Source organism: Hemitrygon akajei, chromosome 12 (genome assembly GCF_048418815.1).
Source record: "Hemitrygon akajei chromosome 12, sHemAka1.3, whole genome shotgun sequence".
Classification (NCBI taxonomy): domain Eukaryota; kingdom Metazoa; phylum Chordata; class Chondrichthyes; order Myliobatiformes; family Dasyatidae; genus Hemitrygon; species Hemitrygon akajei.
In genome coordinates this window covers 26,269,056-26,290,385 of record NC_133135.1, presented here as the reverse complement: position 1 = coordinate 26,290,385, position 21,330 = coordinate 26,269,056, and the positions used below count along the sequence as shown (strand labels likewise).

The following is a 21,330-nucleotide window of genomic DNA, read 5'->3' as shown; positions in this document are numbered from 1 at the left end:
CATCCAGAGACGCAAGTTGATAAAAATACATATTGTCTATTTATTTACTCTTTATTTTATTCCACATCTCAAAGTTTTGTGTGGTGATTTGTGAATTCTGTAAGAGTAAATTTCCATTAACCAAACTGCTGCAATGGGAGTGATTCTCCAGCATTACCTCCTAAAAGTTAATTATACTATCTAGTTAAAAGGACCATATCATCCATTTGTTTTGTAGGCTTAATCAGTTTCAATTTCTGCAATGCAGATAAGTGAATTTAGTAGATAATTCAGGCAATGCCCCTAACCCCTACCTGTTGCTTGGATGCATTTTTTTTTGTGATTAACAATAAACTACATACTTACTGTGATTCACATTCCCAGTTATAATTTTTCTCCATATACAGTAAATTCATTAATTTTTCTTTGAATGTTCATAAAGAAATATTTATGGGGTTTTGGGATTTTTCTTTCACTTCTGGGTACAGCTATCCATATAAAATTACTAATGCTGATCTCCTTCCTTCAGTTTCTGCTACTTTGATTGTTATTGAGTTGTAACCTTTATTTTTAGCTTGTGGCCTTCTGTGAGACATCTTGTCAAATCATATTTGATAGTCAAACTAGTGAAGATAGATATCAGGACAGTAAGCCATGCCAAATTCTTAAAGGATTTCAGCAAATCTGCTTACACCGTATTTATGAACTCATTTGATACCTTTATTTGTGTTATTTAATTATTTTTCATCATAAGTTTCATTACTCCTCAATTTAACAACTCCCTAATAATCTAACGTCATACTCCCGACAACAGGAAAAGCATTAGCTGGAATTTTGTCATCTTGTTTTGCTCCTCTTCTTGAAGTTCAAACAATTCAGACAAGGCTCCATCTGTTCTGTCCTCACTTTCTTTAGGATTTGAGGATCTGTTCCATCTGGACCTGTTACCTTGTTAATTTGAATGCTCTCCAAGTTGTGAGTGATGATTCCATCTCTGTTGATTTTCCCAGTAACTGAAGATACATTTCCTAGCCCACCGTGAATAAAAGTATGATTTCTATCACGAATATTACTTCCACTACAATCTGCTATTAATCAAGGAATTTAGTGTTTATTTAGATGCTGTGCCTGCAAAATATTAGAATAAAAAAACATTCTTATCATTTCTATTTTATTAAACTTTTATTAAAATCGCTTTTTATATATATTTTCCAATTGCCTTTTGTTTTCTTGACTTTTAATGAATGTTTAATTTATTAACAATATATTGCAAAACTGTGTAAAGAAAGATTAAATCTTTGCAACCTCTGTTTTGCATATTCACAGGTAGGGACTATGCACTCAGTGATCACTTTATAAAGTACCTCCTGTATCTAATAAAGTGGCCACTGAATGTATGCTTGTCATCTGCTGTTTCTGCAGCCCATCCACTTCGGGGTTTAATGTGTTGTGCAATCAGAGATGCTTTTCTGCACACCACTCTTGTAACGCATGCTTATTTGAATTACTGGTGCCTTCCTGTCAGCTTGGAAATGAGGATTAGCATCCACCAACAATCCCCTACCTGCCCCCCCCCCCCTTGGAAATGAATGGTCAGACTGTGTCTGTGCTTGAATCATTCATATACTTGGGGGTTACCATTATATTGAAGAGGGCCAAGTACATTACACTCATCTCTAGGGATGCCCTGCAGATATTGTTCTGTCTATGCTAGCTTAGGAGACACCTCAGGGTATATCCTGATGAATTTTCATTCAGCTATCTTTGAGAGTGTTGTGACCACTTTTATCACCATTTGGTTTCCTGCCACCTCCTCCCTCTCCAACTCCAGGTTGCTGTGAGCGGTCGACACAATGGAGAAGATCGTTGGCTGTCAGTTACCAACTTTAAAAGACATGTTCATTGCCAGAGCAACAAGAGAGCTGAAAAAAAATTATTGCTGACTCCACCCACCCTAGCAGTCATCTATTTACCAAATTGCCTTCAGGGAGATGTTACAAGTCCATCACCACCAGGACTACACATCATCTCTGAAGCTTCTTTCCTATAGCTACCCAGCTTCTCAACAAAATTGACACAAATATAATACCCTAAATGTTCCTTCACAACATCCATTAAATGGTCTTTCCTTCTCTCCTTGTTCTGTTGATAATTATTGAGTCTGTACGTATGTTCACATTTATTTAAGTTTGATTATTTAACATTCCTGCATGCGACTGTTCTGAAAATTGTTGATTGCCTATGGCTGTTTGCACTATTGAATTGTAAATTGTTGGTTGCCATGGTGTTGTCTGTTATGGGATTGTCCTGTGCTTTGTGTTTGGTACCAAACCAAAATCATTTCTGGTATGTTTCATATGCTGGCAATAAAGCAGTTCTGATTCTGAGCAAGTCTGGTCATTCTTCTCTGGCATCTCTCATTAACAAGGCCTTTTTGCCTACAGAACTGCTGCTCACTGGATGTTTTTTTTTGTTTTTCACACCATTTTCTGCAAACTCTAGAGATTGCTGTGTGTGAAAATCTCTGAGATACTCAAACCACCCTGTTTGGCACCAAGTAATTACCATCAACAAATCAGTTGCAGTACCAAAGGATACAACATCCTGGATGACTGTATCACCACCATCAAGAATGCCTACCGTGCCATTCCTTGCTGCACTTCAGAAAGTCTGATCACCTGGCTGTACTTCTACTCCCTGAGTGTAGGCAGAGACTGAAGACTGCAGCACCAGTAGTGAAGACCAAGAAGGTATGGACAAGGGAAGCACAGGAGCGTTTACAAGACTGCTTTGAATCAATGGACTGGACTGTATTCAAGGATTCATCTTTGAATCTGGATAAGTGTGCTGCAGTTGTTACTAACTTCATTAAAATCTAGATGGATGAGTGTGTGCCTACAAAAACATGCTGTACATTCCCAAAGCCAAAAGCCATGGATGAGGCAGGAGGTTCATCACCTGCTGAGGGCTGGATCTGTGGCATTTAAGTCTGGTGACCCAGGTCTGTATAAGAAAACCAGGCATGACTTGCGGAGGGCTATTTCAAAAGTGAAGAAGCAATTCCAAGTGAGGTTGGAGGCGACATTGGATGCACGACAACTCTGTCAGGGTTTGCAGGACATTACTTCTTACAAAGCGAAACCCAATAGAGTGAATGGTAGCAAGCTCATTGCCTTCTGTGCCCTCTTTGAAAGGAAGAATATAACTACAGCTGTGAAGATCCCTGTTGCACCCAGTGACCCTGTGATCTCTGTCTCTAAGACTGAAATCAGGCTTTCTTTCAGGAGGGTGAACCCTCTCAAGGTGGCAGGCCCCGCTAGATTATTTGGTAAGACTATGGAAACTTGTGCCAACCAACTGGCGGGAGTATTTAAAGACATTTTCAACTTCATATAGCTAAGGCTGGAAGTTCCCACCTGTTTCAAAAAGGCAACTGTTATACCAGTGCCTAAGAAGAGTAGTGTGAGCTGCCTTAATGACTATTGCCCAGTAACACGCACATCTATGGTGATGAAATGCTTTGAGAAGTTGGTCATGACTAGAATGAACTCCTGCCTCAACAAGGACCTGGACCCATTGCAATTTGCCTTTCACTACAATAAGTCAAAGGCAGATGCAATCTCAATGGTTCTTAACACGGCCTTAGACCACCTGGACAACACAAACACCTATGTCAGGATGCCGTTCATTAACTATAGCTCAGCATTTAACACCAACATTCCCACAGTTCTGATTGATAAGCTACAGAACCTGGGCCTCTATACCTCCCTATGCAACTGGATTCTCAACTTCCTAACCATAATCTGTGCAGATTGGTAATAATATCTCTGCATTGCTGACAATCAACACTTGCTCACCTCAGGGGTGTGGGCTTAGCCCACTGCTCTACTCCCTCAATACCCATGACTGTGTGCCTAGGCATAGCTCAAAACCCATCACTAAATTTGCTCATGATACAACCAATGTTGGTAGCATCTTAGCTGGAGATAAGAGGGCATACAAGAGCAAGACTTACCAGCTAGTTGAGTGGTGTCGGAGCAACAGCCTTGCACTCAATGTCAGTAAGACGAAAGAGGCGATGTGGATTCCAGGAAGGGTAAGATGAGGGGACACAAACTGATCCTCACAGAGGGATCAGAAGTGGAGAGAGTGAGCAATTTCGAGTTTCTGGGTATTAAGATCTCTGAGGATCTAACATATTGGTGCAGCAATAAAGAAGGCAAAACAGTGGCTATATTCCATTAGGAGTTTGAAGAGATTTGTTAACTAAAACACTTGAAAACCTACAGATGTACCATGGAGAGTATACTGACAGACTGCATCACAGTCTGGTATGATGCTGACACAGGACTGAAAGAAGGTACAGAAAGCGGTAAAATAAGTCAGCTCCATCTTGGGTACTAGCCTCTGTTGTATCCAAGACACTTTCAAGGATCAGTGCTTCAGAAAGGTAATGTCCATTATTAAGGACCCCCATCACCCAGGACATGCCCTTTTCTCACCGTTACTGTCAGGAAGGAGGTACAGAAATCTGAAGGCACACAATCAGCGATTCAGGAACAGCTTCTTCCCCTCTTCCATATGATTCCTAAATGGATATTGAACCCATGAACACTACCCCACTCTTTTAAAATATACTTTATTTCTGTTTTTGCATGATTTTAATCTAGTTAATATTACATATATATATATACTTTTCTGTCTGTATTAACATGTATTGCATTGTACTGCTGCTGCTGCTATTTTAACAAATTTCACGACACATGCCGGTGATAATAAACCTGATTCTGATTCGGATTCTGATCACATTTTTCCCCATTCTGATGCTTAGCCTGAGCAACGACTGAACCTCTTGACCACGTCTGCGTGCTTTTATGCATTGAGTTGCTGCCATATGACTGGCTGAGTAGATGTTTGCATTAGTGAGCAGGGAGGTCATTCTGCTTGGCAGGCGAGACTTGTCACTATGAGATGATCTCAGATTCTGGGGCCTCCTCTGTGGTAGTTGCAGGATTTCATGCTGGCACTACAAGAGGTGCTTCTGACAGCTCTGGGCACCTTTCTTCTGGACGTGTTGGCATCCTGAACAGTGCATGACAAGCTGCTCGATCTGCTGACCTACCTCAGTCCAGCATACAAAACTTTGAGCCAGCACTTCCATTTTGACCATGCCTAGATGGCCGACATGTGGCTCTTCCAACTCTTTAGCTCTCATCTTGGATAGTACAATAATTGACAATCATCACATAAGCAATCCCATCGAGGGCATGTTCATCCCTGCGCTGGTAAAATTGTGGGAACTGGAATTTCTGCTGCATTTTCCGGCCATTTTGGGGTTGCCGTGCAGATGTGTGAGAGTATGGGGACTTTACAGGTTTCCCTTTGGATCATTTCTACTGTAATAGGGAGATTTTGATTTGCATTAGGGAGAATACAAAGTTAAAGGTAAATTCAATATTAAAATACATAGTATATGTCGCCATATATAACACTGAGGTCCATTTTCTTGCTGCCATACTCAGTAAATCGAAAAACCAAAACAAAATCAGTGAAAGTCTGCACCAACTTGGGTGTTCAACCAGTGTGCAAAAGACAAAAAACTGCACAAATACAAAACAGAAGTAAAATGAAAATGAACAAATATGCAATAAATATCGAGACTATAAGATGAAGAGTCATTGAAAGTGTGTTCGTAGCAGTTCAGTGATGGGGCAAAGGAAGTTGAGTGAAGATACCTCACTGGTTCAACAGCCTGATTGTTGAGGGGTAATAACTGTTCTTGAACATGACCTGGGTGGGGGTGGGGGAACCATGATGATGGATGCTGCTCTCCTGTGATAGCGCTGCATGTAGATGTGTTCAAATGAGGGGAGAGCTTCACCCGTGATGGACCGGACCATATCCACTACTTTTTGTAGAATTTTACGTAGAAGGGGGATTGGTGTTTCCAAACCAGGCTTTGATGCAACTTGTCAATATACTCTCCACCACACGTCTATAAAGGTTTTGTCAATGTATTAGATGTCAGCCAAATCTTCAGAAGCTTCTAAGGAAGTAAAGGTTCTGGCATGCTTCCTTCATAATTGCACTTACGTGCTGGGCCCGGGGCAGGTCCTTTAATGTGATAACACCAAGAAATTTAAAGTTGCTGACCCTCTCCACCTTTGATCACCCGACGAGGACTGGCTCATGGTCCTCTGGTTTCCTCCTCCTGAAGTCAATAATCAGCTCCTTGATCTTGCTGACATTGCATGAGAAATTGTTGTTGTGGCACCACTCAGCCTGATTTTCAATCTCCCTCATATATGCTAATTTGCTACCATCTATGATTCGACCAACAACAGTGGTGTTGTCAGCAAACTTAAATGTGGCATTGGAGCTGTGCTTCAAGAGGAGCGTCTCTTTTGTAAATTTTTTTCAGGTATTTCCCTTTCCAAGGGTAAACAGGATAAACAATCAGCACAAGAAACAGACCCCATCACTACATTTCTGTTGCTGCTGTTGATAGAACACTCTTCTGAGATTGAGAATGGATACCAGTGTTTAATGATTAGTAATGAGGGTAAACTCTCTCCCATACAAGTACTGATTGAAACATTTTACACCCCAAACTAGAATCCAGGCTTCTGTGCCAATCTATGTGTAATTTTTCTCTGTCGCATTAAGGGAACATGATCAAAGGCAATGGGTCATTCACTGCCGTTACTGATAACATGTGACATGAATGGTCCCTATACTGTAAGGTGAGGTATCACAGCAAGCATCACCAAATGATGTGGATCATAATGTGTGAATACAGCATCTGACGTCACCATTTCCTTTCCCTTCTTTGAAAGCTACCTCACACTGATTTGTCCATTGCCATTTCTTCTCAATCTGAAGTAATGAGTTCAAAGGGTGAAGCATAGCAGCCAGGTTTGGCAGGACTCCTTTCCCGTCCATCGCCTCCCTCTGATATTCTTCCCCCTGCTTTCTTTATTTCTTCAATGGCCTTCTGTCTCTTTCACCAATCAACTTCCTACCTCTTTGTTTCATCGCTCCCCCTCCAAATTCAGAATCAGAATCAGGTTTATTATAACCAGCATGTGACGTGAAATTTGTTAACTTAGCAGCAGCAGTTCAATGCAGTACATAATCCAGCCGAGAAAAAATATATAAATAAAATAATAATAATAATAAGTAAACAAGTAAATTCATTACACATATTGAATAGATTTTTTAAAATGTGCAAAAACAGAAATACTGTATATTTTTTTAAAAAGTGAGCTGGTGTCCAAAGATTCAAAGTCTATTTAGTAGTCAGATGGCAGAGGGGAAAATGTTGTTCCTGAATCACTGAGTGTGTGCCTTCAAGCTACTGTACCTCCTACCTGATGGTAACAGTGAGAAAAGGGCATGCTCTGGGTGCTGAAGGTCCTTAATAATAGATACTGCCTTTCTGAGACACTGCTCCCTAAAGATGTCCTGGGTACTTTGTAGTTAGTACTCAAGATGCAGCTTCTTTCGGTCCTGTGCAGTAGCCCATCCATGCCAGACAGTGATGCAGCCTGTCAGAATGCTCTCCAAGGTACAACTATAGAAGTTTTTGAGTGTATTTGTTGACATGCCAAATCTCTTCAAACTCCTAATAGAGTAGAACGGCTGTCTTGCCTTCTTTATAACTACATTGATATGTTGGGACTAGGTTAGATCCTCAGAGATCTTGAGACCCAGGACCTTGAAGATGTTCACTCTCTCCACTTCTGATCCCTCTATGAGGATTGGTATGTGTTTCTTCATCTTACCCTTCCTAAAATTCTCAATCAGCTCTTTCGTCTTACTGACATTGAGTGCCAGGTTGTTGCTGCGACACCACTCCACTAGTTGGCATATCTCACTCCTGTACACCCTCTCGTCACCATCTGAGATTCTACCAACAATGGTTGTATCATCAGCAAATTGCTACACAGTCATGTGTATATAGAAAGTAGGGCAGTGGGCTAAGTACACACCCCTGAGGTGCGCCAGTGTTGATGGTCAGTGAGGAGGATATGTTATCACCAATCCGTGCAGATTCACCTATCACCTGGTCTCTCTCTCTCCCCTCCTCCCACCATTCAGATCTACTGCTCAGCATTTTTTCTCCAGTCCTGCTGAAGGGTTTTGGCCCAAGACATTGGCTGTACTTTTTTCCATAGATGCTGCTGGCCTGCTGAGTTCCTCCAGCACTTTGTGTGTGCCGCTTAAAAAGGACTGCAACTGCAAAATGTTCTTTGGCCTTGGGGCATCCTCCACTGCTTGGATTTTCTCACAAACTTGTGTGTCAATGGTGTGCTCACAGTAAGTGATGCTTAATTCTAAGAATTCATACTTGTTCTGTCATGCTCCAAGCCCATTATCTTTTAATCTTTATAACACCGTCTTGAACTTTTGGAGAGGTTCCTTGTCATCCTTACTGATAACAATGATGTTATCCAGGTAACACTAAGCGCCTGGGGAGCCTTGCAGTGCCTGGTCCAAAGCTTTCTGCCAGAGGACGAGTGCGGTTGCTACTCCAAAAATAAGCCTATAATTGTGATAAAGCCCTCTCTGAGAGTTGATGGTGGGAACCTCTTTGGAATCTTCTTCCATCTCCATCCATAAGTAGGTCTCAGCTACATCCACTTTGCTGATGAGCTTTCCTCCAAAATTTTTTTCAAAGATGTCCTCTATCCTGGGCAGAAGGTATTGGTCTGCTTTCAGTACTGAGTTGACGGTGACCTTAAAGGCATCACGGATTCTGATCGACCCTTCCCTCTTTGGTACAGGATCACTGGTATTGCTCATGGGCTCCGCACAAACTTGGAAAAAATTCCTTCTGCCTCATGCAATATAGCTCACTGGCAACTTCATTATGGATGGTATAAAGTACCAGACGGGCTTGGCAAAACTTGGGTGTGGCATTCTCATTCAACACTATTTTACCCTTGATATGTTTGAGTTTTCCAATGCCATCTTTGAACACTGCTGTGGCAAAATCCAGTACCTTAATTTGCTTTCATCTGATGACTAAAACGAGAGGGCACAGTATTAAGGTGCTTGGAAGTAGGTACAGAGTTGTCAGGCCTAAGTTTTTTACTCAAGGGTGGTGAGTGTGTGGAATGGGCTGCCAGCAATGGTGGTGGATGTGGATATGATAGGGTCTTTTAAGAGGCTCCTGGATAGGCACATGGAGCTTAGAAAAATAGAGGGCTATGGGTAACCCTAGGTAATTTCTAAAGTAAGGACATGTTCAGCACAGCTTTGTGGACCAAAGGCCCTGTATTGTGCTCTAGGCTTGCCATGTTTCTATGACTCTATTGCAGAGGCTATGGCATGCAATGGTGGATGGATCTCAGCCAATCATGCCCCTATAATATTGGTCCTTCGGTTTTTACTGTATACAAGCTGAATGTGGTTTATTGGTCGTTGTATTTCTCAGTTTCAGATGTCATTCCCACAGGAGTTACCTTTTCCTTGGTGTAAGTTTGAATATCTGCATACTTTATTTTGGTATCTTTGAAAAACCATTCAAACTCATTTTGTGGAATGACTGAAACAGCTGAGCTACAGTCCAATTTCATTTTACTTAATTTGTCGTTCACTTCTTTCATAAGCCATATTACTTGACTAGTGTTAATTTTTACACCGTAAATTTCAAAGATACACAATTCCATGTCACTCTGTTCATGATAAGATTTTTCATTAACATGGGAAGGGGGGTACTGCCTCTGTGTAGTACTCTTTTTGAAACTGTAACTTGACTTTTTATCCCTTTCTCTTCCATGTGCAGCCCATTTATTTTTTGTCATGCTCTTTGTCCTACTTTGTTGCATTTTCTGCAAGTTTTGTCTTTACCTCTGCATTGGCCTGGTGTAATGTGATCCCTTCCCACAACATTAGCACAATTTGTTCAGCCAGGTAGGATTTTTTTTTTTTTTTGCATTGCAATTTTGTTTATGCTCACTTTCATTCCTGACTGTAACTAAATTGCGCCTGTCTGCTTTTTCCATTAATACAGTGATTTCAACTGCTCTTTTAAATGTGAGTTGTGCTTCAGTTATAAGGCTGATTGATTGAATGATTTCTTGCAAAATTCCACAAAGTAAATGATTTCTCAGTGCACCATTCAGGCCATTACTGAATTGGCAATGCTCAAACAATTTCTTCAATTCAGCCATATACACTGAAATGGACATCTCTTCCTTTTGATTCATTTTATGAAACCTAATGCATTCTGCAATTAGCAATGGAGTTTGGCTCTAATTGGTCCTGCATTATTTTCACGATGTCAGCAAAGTTCATTTCAGCTGGCTTGGTTGGAGTAGCCAAACTTCTAAGCAAACTGTATGCTCTTCCACCTATTGGCACTTGTTTCTCATTGGCTTTTTTATTTGCTCCAAAATGCTACTCAATTCATTCAGTACATGTCAACCAGTTATCTCTTGTGCAATTGAACACATCTATTTTTTCCTGCTGTAGCCAGTCATTTCTACATTTTTTTATTTATGATTATTATCACCCAATACTCACTGTGTATGAACCCATGAATTTGTCCATTTTCTGTTTTTTTTTCCTGGACTGTCTTTCTTCCTTCCCGAAGAAACACCTGCTGCTGTTTATTTTAACTTGACCATTTCTTTCCAATTGTGAAGAAAGCATGCTGCATGATTTTTTAAACTCTAATGTCTCGCTGCACTTCAACAGGTAGGTAGTCATCTTTGATTCATTCATTTACTAGACAGATTAAAAGGTTCAGCATAGGCTAGATGGGCCAAAGTGCCAGTTTCTGTACTTTAGTGTTCTGACTCTGTGATTCATGTATCACTACCAAATTTATGCAGCAGCCATATCTAAAGATCCTCCACATCTCCTCCTGACTGATGGAACAGAGGGGTGTACAGCTATGGTCCCTATATTTTCTTGGAGACGATGCACAATGAAGCGTCAGAGCATTGTAGGAAAATCCAGCAGTCATTGCCCTTCCTCAGCTGCCCCTGAATACTGACAATCACACAATTGCGAGCCTGGAGTCCAAGGAAATATAGTGGTTTTCCACCTCTGAAAGGCATTTGTGACAAACTGGCATTTCTATTCTAACTCCAAAACTAATCAAAAGAAAACATAGGGCTGAAAGATGAACTTGTCTACTTTACTTTTTCTTTTAGTGAGGTGCATGGATATCACATGATGGTGTAATGACACACATATACGATGCAGTGTAATGACGTATGCCATTCACATACTTTTACGTATAACCTGTAATGAAATACAGTTTGTAGACAACAAAGAATGCTTTAATCAAACAATATATTTACAATGTTATTCAAATATTACCGAAATATTAAATACATGGCAGCGGTGACCATAGAAATACCGGTTCTAGTCTCATCCAACCTCAATAGAAAATGCTTGTTTGCATTTACCCTATCGAGACCCACATAATTTGGTATTCCTCTATCAAATCTCCCCTCATTCCCTTACACTCGAGGGAATAGAGCCCTAACTTATTCCTAAAAATCCTAAGGACCTAGCCTGACAACATGCAAGTCATGATCTTGGACTACATGTTCTCAGCAGTCCCAGTCTCAATGTATATTGGTCTTAAGCAAAGCTAGGTCATCAACCCAACCCGCTACTCAGTATTTCTCACCGTGATGCTGTTTCTCATCCACAACAAGCTTCTTACTGGAGTGGAGCTGATCTACAGGACAAACAGTAAAATGTTTAACCTGCATTACATCTACTTCAGGACAAAGGGCATCCATGCTTTTGTTGTTGATGTGCAATATATCAATCCACAGGTTCAGAGGCAAAGCTATAGGTTATTGATGACCTGTTCACTGATGCTCACAAGAAAACTGACCTTGCACTTAATATCCACAAAACTAACGTTCCTCCACATCTTACCAGCACCCATCAATCTCCTGTCCTCCTACAGTACATTGCACACTGATGATAGTCTAGGACAAGACCCTAGAATGTGTGGACTGCTTCTCATATTGGAGTTTAATTTGGTCTATTATTGTCAGGTATGGAGGTGCAATGAAAAGATTTTCTTGCATATTTTTCATACTGATCAAATCATTACACAGTATCATGGGGAAGTACAAGATAAAACAATTACAGAAAGTAGAATAAATTGTAACAGCTACAGGGAAAGTGTTATGTGGGAAAACAGTATGGTGTGAGATCACACTGAGGTAGTTTGTTAAGTCAGGAGTTCATCTTATCAACCTTGGGGAATATTTCGTTAGATCCCTAGTTCATGTCATGGAGCTATCACTCATTGAAGGGAAACGTTAATGAAATTTGCCATCACCTCAGTGTGATACTACAACTTTTGACCATCTGAGAAATATGGTGTTTGGAGAAGAAGACTTTAAATCTCATGCGCATGGTATTGACATTTGTATAGGTTTGTTATTGTCATATGTACCGAGATACAATGAGAAGCTTGTCTGGCATACAGTTCATTCATATCAAATCATTACCCAGTGCACTGAAACAGAACGAGGTAAAATAATAACAATGCAGAACAAAGTATAACATCTACAGAGAACGTGCAGTCCAACTAACCATAAAGTGCAAGATCATAATGAGGGAGATTGTGAGGTCAAGAGTCTATCTTACAAGAGATCGATTCAAGAGTCTGATATCAGTGGGATGGAAGCTGTCCTTGAGCCTGGATTATGGTGATTTCCCCAACCTCCCACACTTTTCTGAAGCAAATACCTCAAAGCAGTGGGGAGATGCCAGCAATGCCACCTTTGCAAAATACTCCATATCCATCAGCAGAATAGGTGAATTAAATCCAGCACTAAAGCAATAATTGAACTCATTAACCTCCAATGAACAGAGCTAGGATTTTGAAAGCCAGTGGCAGAGTCCTGATACTGACACAGTATTCTGAGTTCTTTCACAGCAAGAATATATGATTCAAGGATGTTCTCAAACCCTCTTTGAAATAGTGTAATATCCTCACCAATACATGGGAACCATTGGTCCATGATCATTCAAAATGAGGAAGGATCATTTAGGGTAGCGTTGATAACCTAGAACCCATTCATCATGGCTACACGGAAGCCTAGTGTAAGTAGTGGAAAAAATCCAATACAGGTCCACAATCCCTTATCCGAAATTCGGAAATCCAAAAAGCTCCGAAAACCGAAGTTTTTTTTTTGCCAACAGCTGACGTCACTCAAGTGTGACATGGCAGCACTAGCAGAGGCGTCTAGACGTCAGCTGTGGCTCAGCATTCGTACTGGTTACACGTGCATTTGCTGTTCGCTGATATTTTGTGTTCACTGTTGACTTTACGTTTAATTTCACTGTGAAAATGTCAAAAAGAGCTGCAGATACCCCTATGGGTAACAACGAGGAAGCATCTATCATTATCAATAACGCAGAAAGTGGAGTTATTGCAGAAGCTTGATCGTGGTGTGTCTATGTCTTACTGAAGAATATGGTGTCAGAACCACCTCCGTATATGATTTAAAGAAACAGAAAGACAAGTTACTGAAGTTTTATAGTGACAGTGATGTTCTACATTTATTCCAATAAGTCATTTACCATGTGTTTGATTCGGTTCGTTTGAAGCTGTGTATTTTTATGTTTTATTGAATGTTTTTGTTGGAAAAAAATATTTTTCTTGTCATTATTCCCTAAACAATGCAGTATCACAACTACATACATAGCATTTACATTGTATTTGGTATTATAAGTAATCTAGAGATGATTTAAAGTATACGGGAGATGTGCGTAGGTCTGGATCTCCGCTGGGTCCTAAAATCCACCCGCACTGAGACGGGTTAAATAAGGGACTTGAGCATACATGTTCTTTAATATCTGCGGGGAGTCCCGGAACCAATCAGGAGGGATTCTGGAATCTGAAAAATTCTGAATTCCAAAATGCAACTGGCCCCAAGGATTTTGGATAAGGGATTGTGGACCTGTACATCAAGCTGCTCCATCAATGGCACACTCTGTGTGTCCAAAATTAACTACCTCAGAACCCAGAGAATTGTAATCAAGTCCTCCATGATCTGGGAGACTGCCTTAAATAGAAGAGAATATAATAGATACACAAGATACTGAAAATCCAATCTTCCAAAGTAATGGGCCTTGCTGAGAACTGCCAGATGTTATGTATGGGGCTACTGGAAAACCTCGGTGCAACTCCCACCAAGTTTACCACTTCCATGTAAATGCCCTGCCAAATAGGTATTTTATACACTACATCCCAACCCCCAACCCCATGTTCCACCTAGGAACTAACTACATTGAAGCCAATTCTGAGGACAGCTCTACGTTCCTTTTCTAAGCTTCCTTGGTCCATTGGTAAGCTCTCAACTCCTTCTAAGTGGCTTGGTGTTAGTTTACATTTTCTGTCTTCTTCTCGCCAATGTGTTTAATGCATTCATGCCACTGAACTCCACTTTTCTGTTGAGTTTCACAGCTGAACTCAGATCCAATAAGTGGAAAGTCCCTAACTTATGCAAAACAAAATCTCCAAAGGATTGAAATTTACCTCAGAAATTTCTCATACTAGGCTCATAAAGAGAAGTTAACGGTGAAAAGTCTAATCAGCATATACATGTATGTTGATAATTTAAGCCAATGAATTCAAATGTTACAACATGTACTAATATCTTTCTTCTCTTATTTTACATGTGAAAAGGTTGCATGTGTGGTACATAACTTTAAGGGAAGACACACTGTAAATGAAAATCTACCAACCGGCAGCATGACGGATATGTCTCTGATCACCCAATCACGTATGGAAAGTCCATTAGGAAAATTAAGTGCGATACAGGTAAGTTAAATACAGTAAAACATGCATTTGCATCTGTTATCTCCTCTGCAATAAATATGTTTACTGTCCAAACTAAAAGTAGTTTTAAATATCTTGCTCCTCCCAAATACTTGAAAACCTTAATAATTTGAAGGGAAGAGTTATGTAAGAAATTGGAACATAAATATGTAATGTGTACTGATCAGCCCACTTTGCTGATCAGTAAATCAGTAGAGGGCAGCACGGTAGTGTAGTGGTTAGCGCAATGCTTTACAGTACCAACAACCGGGTTCAATCCCCACTGCTGTCTGTAAGGAGTTTGTACGTTCTTTCTGTGACCATATGGGTTTCCTCCAAGTGCTCCAGGTTCCTTCCACAGTCCAAAGACGTACTGCTTGTCAGGTTACTTGGTCATTGTAAATTGTCCCATGGTTAGGCTATGGTTAGATTGGGGTTTGTTGGGTGGCATGACTTAAAGGGCCAGAAGGGCTTACTCTGCACTGTATCTAACCAAGTAAAATAAATAAATTTGATTATTATTGTCCCACGTACTGAGGTACTGTAAAGAACCTGTCTTGCATGCTGTTCATACAAATCAATTCTTTACTACAGTATCTTGAGGTTGCACAAAATAAAACAGTGCAGAACAAAGTGTTACTTTATTTTATTTAGAGATACAGCATGGAACAGGCCCTTTTGGCCCACTGAGCCACACCGCCCAAGCCTGTTCTTAAGACAATTCACAATGACCAATTAACCTACTAACTGGTACGTCTTTGGACCTCGGGCGGAAACTTTATAAACTTTATTATAGAAGACGCCGGAATTGAACTCCAGACTTCAGCACCCCAAGTTGTAATAGAGTCACACTAACTGGTATGCTATTGTGACACCCTGATACAGAGAAGTATTGTTGTTGTTGTTAGGTCGAGTCCAACTCTTTGTAACCTCATGGGGTCCATAGGGTTTTTATGGCAAGATATGGAAGCAGATGGCCAGGCCTTTCTTCCGTGCAGATACTGCTGATGGTTGGGACCCGACTGGGTTTGAACTCTGGACCATCTGCATTGAAGTCCAGCGCTGATGCCACTACACCACCAGCCGGCCCACAGAGAAGCATACAATACAGATAAATGCAGTGCAAGAAGAACGTAAGGTGCAAAGTTACAACAAAGTACATTCATGAGGTCAAAAGTCTATCTTATCATAGTGGGGAAATATTCAATAGTTTTATAGCAGCAGGATAGTAGCTGTCCTTGAGCCAGGTAGAATGTATCTTCTGCCCTTTGGAAGTGGGAAGTAGAGAGGATGTCCATGGTGGGTGGGTACTTTGATAATGCTGGTTGCTAAACTGTGGCAGCAAGAAGTATGGACAGGATCCATGGAGAGTAGGCTGGTTTCTATGATGTGCTGAGCTGTGTCCTCAACTCTCTTTTAATATACTTAGTGACTTGGTATCCATAGTTCCCTAGGTTAGAACTCTCCAAATATTCACAATTCTCTTAGAAGAAGAAATTCCTCCTCATCACATTCCCAAATGGCAAAGTTTCAAATGGGAATTCTTTGTCCAATTATCCATCCCTCACTAGCATGAACGATCATGTATTAGATAAGACTACACTGTTGTTACTGAAAAAGCTGGGAAAGCTTCATCTTTCAAGGGCTTTAGTAATATGAGCATAAGTTCCTACCAAAATCTCATGCAGTGTTTGGGACAGAACAGCAATATTACTTTGGAAAAGGACACTGACAAAGGTTTGTTAAAGATTGATAAGATGAATAAATACCCTAGATCCACTAAAGGAACCCCTGTTTATCCTCAATAACCACAATGCAAAGAGGATCAATACATTTTTGCCAATAGTCATGAAAGTAGATTTGAATTAATTTTTTAAAATAAATGGCCATTACAAAATTATAAGGGGTATAGATAGGGTAAATACAAGCAGTTTTTTCTTCTTCTGAGGTCAGTGAGACTAGAACAATAGACAATAGGTGCAGAAGTAGACCATTCGGCCCTTCGAGCCTGCACCACCATTCTGAGATCATGGCTGATCATTTACTATTAATACCCGGTTCCTTCCTTGTCCCCATATCCCTTGATTCCCCTATCCATAAGATACCTATCTAGCTCCTTCTTGAAAGCATCCAGAGAATTGGCCTCCACTGCCTTCTGAGGCAGTGCATTCCAGACCCCCACAACTCTCTGGGAGAAGAAGTTTTTCCTTAACTCTGTCCTAAATGACCTACCCCTTATTCTCAAACCATGCCCTCTGGTACTGGACTCTCCCAGCATCTGGAACATATTTCCTGCCTCTATCTTGTCCAATCCCTTAATAATCTTATATGTTTCAATTAGATCCCCTCTCAATCTCCTTAATTCCAGTGTGTACAAGCCCAGTCTCTCTAACCTCTCTGTGTAAGACAGTCCAGACATCCCAGGAATTAACCTCGTGAATCTACGCTGTACTTCCTCTACAGCCAGGATGTCCTTCCTTAACCTTGGAGACCAAAACTGTACACAATACTCCAGGTGTAGTCTCACCAGGGCTCTGTACAAATGCAAGAGGATTTCCTTGCTCTTGTACTCAATTCCCTTTGTAATAAAGGCCAACATTCCATTAGCCTTCTTCACTGCCTGCTGCACTTGCTCATTCACCTTCAGTGACTGATGAACAAGTACTCCTAGATCTCTTTGTATTTCTCCCTTACCTAACTCTACACCGTTCAGATAACAATCTGCCTTCCTGTTCTTACTCCCAAAGTGGATAACCTCACACTTATTCACATTAAACGTCATCTGCCAAGTATCTGCCCACTCACCCAGCCTATCCAAGTCACCCTGAATTCTCCTAACATCCTCATCATATGTCACACTGCCACCCAGTTTAGTATCATCAGCAAATTTGCTGATGTTATTCTCAATGCCTTCATCCAAATCGTTGACATAAATTGTAAACAGCTGTGGTCCCAATACCGAGCCCTGTGGCACCCCACTAGTCACCACCTGCCATTCTGAAAAACACACAGTCACCGCTACCCTTTGCTTTCTATCTGCCAACCAGTTTTCAATCCATGTCAATGTCTTCGCCCCAATGCCCTGAGCTTTGATTTTACCCACCAATCTCCTATGTAAGAGAAGTTGGATAAGTACATGAATGGGAAAGGTATGGAGGGCAATGGTCCAGCCACAGGTCGATGGGACTAGGCAGAATATTAGGTCAAGATGGACTAGATGGGCCGAAGGGCATGCTTCTGTGCTTTAGTGCTCTATGAGGATCAGAAGAGGAGTTGTGAGGATACAATATGGAGATGGGGGTTCAGATTACCAAAGTCTAGGCTGAGCTATCTTTGGAGAGGGGGTGAAAGGGAGACATAGGAGGGCAATAGTTTGGTTTGTAGCTAAGGATGGAAAGGTAAAGAAGCAATCAAACTTGAGAAATATGGTCTGCAGGTTTCCTAGCAAGAGCCCAGATTGTATTGAGCTCTTGAGGCAAAGCAAACTCTAACCCGTCCTTAAGAATTACTTAGATACTAGAGACTCGCAGGGTTTGCATGTGCAGTAAAAGTCCAATTAAACAACATCAGTGAGGATGGAGTGCCATCTAATGTGAATGTGTATGGTCCAGTATCACTCTGCAGTTGTATGCAACCCACATCGAGAACTCTGAATTAAAGATCTGAAAGTGAGTGTGAACTTAGGTCAGCTCTATGATAAACTTCCCGTGTGTGGCACACAAAAGCAGTGTGTTACATGAAATAAGTTATAAGGAGTTATGTTTTTTGTGCAGCTCATCCCATGAACAAGGATAATAAGACAGACAAGCATATCAGTAGATAAAAGACCTACACACACAAAATGCTGGAAGAACTCAACAGATTAGACAGCATCTATGGAGAGATCTAAACAGTGATGTTTCAAGCTAAGACCCGTGACAGCCTGAAGCATTGACTGTTTATTCCTCTCCTTAGATGCTGCCTGACCTGCTGAGTTCCTTCAGCATTTTGTATTTGTTTCTCTGGGTTTCTAGCATCTGCAGAATCCCAACACATTTATCAATAGATGAATGAGTTGGGATTCAAGCAAGAGTGACTCAGAACAGACTATTACTTTAAATCACTTTCAGCATTGCCATTGAAAGTGAAGCACTTGTTACCTGTACCTAGATGACCTTCAGAAATGTGGTGGTAGTGTCCAAAAGTAAAATGCTGCAGTTATATCTTTGAAGTACCCATTCTAATCAATTATTACAGGAGCACCTTAGAGAGTGTCCAGACCAGCTGCACTACCATCTGGTATGGGAATTGCAAGGCTTCTGACCACAACAGCCTACAAAGAATTGCAAGGTCTGCTGAGAGGATCATCAGGATATCTCCTCCACTCATCTGAGATATTTACCAGGAGCACTGTGTATGCAGGATCCTCAGCAATGTCAATGGTCTCTCCCATCTGTTCAACAGTCTCTTTGGCCTCCTACCATCTGGCAGGAGGTATCGTAGCCTTAGGGCAAAGACCATTAGAATGAGAAACAGCTTCCTCCCCCAGGCTATGAGATTGCTGAACTCCCTGCTACCACCCAGGTCTCATCGTATATGAAGCGTCAGCAGCATATACTCTACTGTTTTTACATTTTGCTGGAAATGCAACTTATTACGTGTTAATTTATTTGTGGTAGTATTGCTTTATGTGTTGTGTGTGAGTTATATGTATTGTGTTGTGCACCTTGGTCTAGAGGAATGTTGTTTCACTTGGCGGTATACATGCATGGAGTTGAATAACAATAAACTTGAACTTGATAGTGCTGTGATATATTGAGTTTGTGGATTGTGACTTGGAGATGATGTTCCTCTGCACTTTGTGCCCTATCCCTTGAAGATGGATGAGGACAGTCTTTGGAGGCACTGTAGAAGAAGATGGTTCCAGAAAACAACACTACAATTGGAGACATCCTGGAGATGGTCCATGGGACTGCTTCTTTTACATCTTCTTTTTCTTTCAAATATGTTTCTGGTACCGTTGGAGCCTGTGAACTAAAGTTTGGTGAGGTTACGGGCCAGTTGAACAATCTGGCACTTTGCTGTCTCAGAGAGGGTTCTGGGAGGCAAGTGGCTTCGAGGCCAAGAAGGTTGGAGATAGGGCACAAGCCCATGATCAACTACATTTCTCACTGATCTTGCTTATTAAGGTATCGAGGACGAATAAAGACATCAAGGTGAGTACTGAAGGCACACAAGTGTTCAACTCCATCTACCAGCCTCTCACTCCCTGGAGCTGGAGAAGGAGTCTGCCTGTGAGAGTCTCTCTCTCCCTCTTACTCGCTGCTCCCAAAGGAAAGTCCCTGTATTTTAATGGGACTCTGTCCCACGATTCTGTCAGAGGATGGTACAGAAGTTCTGCGGTTTGTGGATTGGTCTGTAGTTCATATTATGATGTGTTTTCTGGTCTTTTTTTACGGTTGAGATTTTGAGTGGCTTTAAATCGGGATGGCTTGCAAATAATGAACACTGAGCCAAACTGAATATGGACTCCTTAATTTTTGTGTTTATATTTTGTGTCTTTCGCTCGATCTTTTTTGTTGGCGTTGGTGTGATTTGTTTTTTGTGTGTTGTGGGGAAGGTTTGGTGTTTTTCTTTGACCAGGTTCCATAGTTTTCCTTGTTTCATGGATGTCTGTTGTATACTTCATATTGACTTTGATAATAAGTGTACTTTGAATTCTTTGAAATTATTTTTCTGAATTGGGGCAGTGCATCCCATAGCTAGTCCACATGATTGTTTCTATGGTGGATGTTTAAAAGTGTGCTTTGCCCTCTTCAGCGCCTCTACACTCTTAGATGTTTGTGTAGATTTGGTACATTGTCTAAAAGTCTGACAAACTTCCATAGATGCACGGTGGATAGTATCCTGACTGGTTGCATCATGACCTGGTATGGAAATGCCAATGTCCAAGAATAGACAAGCCTACAAAAAATAGTGGATACAGCCCAGTCCATCACAAGCAAAGCCCTTCTCACCATTGACACATCCACAAGGAGCACAGCCACAGAAGATGGAGCATCCATCATCAAGGACTCCCACTATTCTGGCCAAACACACTTCTCACTGTTGCCATCAAGCAGGAAGTACAGGAGCCTTAGGTCCCATACCACCAGGTTCAGTAACAGTTATTACACTGCAAACATCTTTCCCATGAACCGATGTGGATAACTTCTCTCACCTCAACACTGAACTGATTCTACAACCTATGGACTCACTTTCAAGGACTCTACAAGTCATGTTCTCAGTATTGCAGTTAGTCTTCTCTTGCACATTGGGTGTTAATCAGTTTTTGTTTGGGTGTAGTTTTTCTTTGATTCTGCAGTATTTCTTTTACTGTGAATGCCTGCAAAAAATGAATCTCAGGGTAGTATATCCATACATTGATCACGTATTTGCCTTGAATTTCTTCAAATCTGTCTGTCCTAACAGTTGCTATCAAACACAAAGTTCCAATTAAGGACACAATTACATTCTCTGCACATCTAAGAGTTTTTTTGCAGTTGCTGGCTGTGTCAGGCTGT

General features: G+C 41.0%; 1 protein-coding gene across 3 annotated transcripts in view; it reads left to right on the top strand.

Moving 5' to 3' along the window:
* Window positions 1-21,330, top strand: part of plppr5a (phospholipid phosphatase related 5a) — a 200,239-nt gene that overhangs the window by 158,364 nt on the left and 20,545 nt on the right. For 2 of the 3 annotated variants that reach the window (XM_073062748.1, XM_073062750.1), the window contains exon 5: window positions 1,811-2,297. In XM_073062748.1, the coding sequence (XP_072918849.1) occupies window positions 1,811-2,029 (219 nt within the window). In that variant the 3' untranslated portion in view covers window positions 2,030-2,297. Of the gene's footprint in view, window positions 1-1,810; window positions 2,298-14,656; window positions 14,792-21,330 lie in introns of those variants that run through there. The other variant, XM_073062749.1, reaches the window with a different exon arrangement.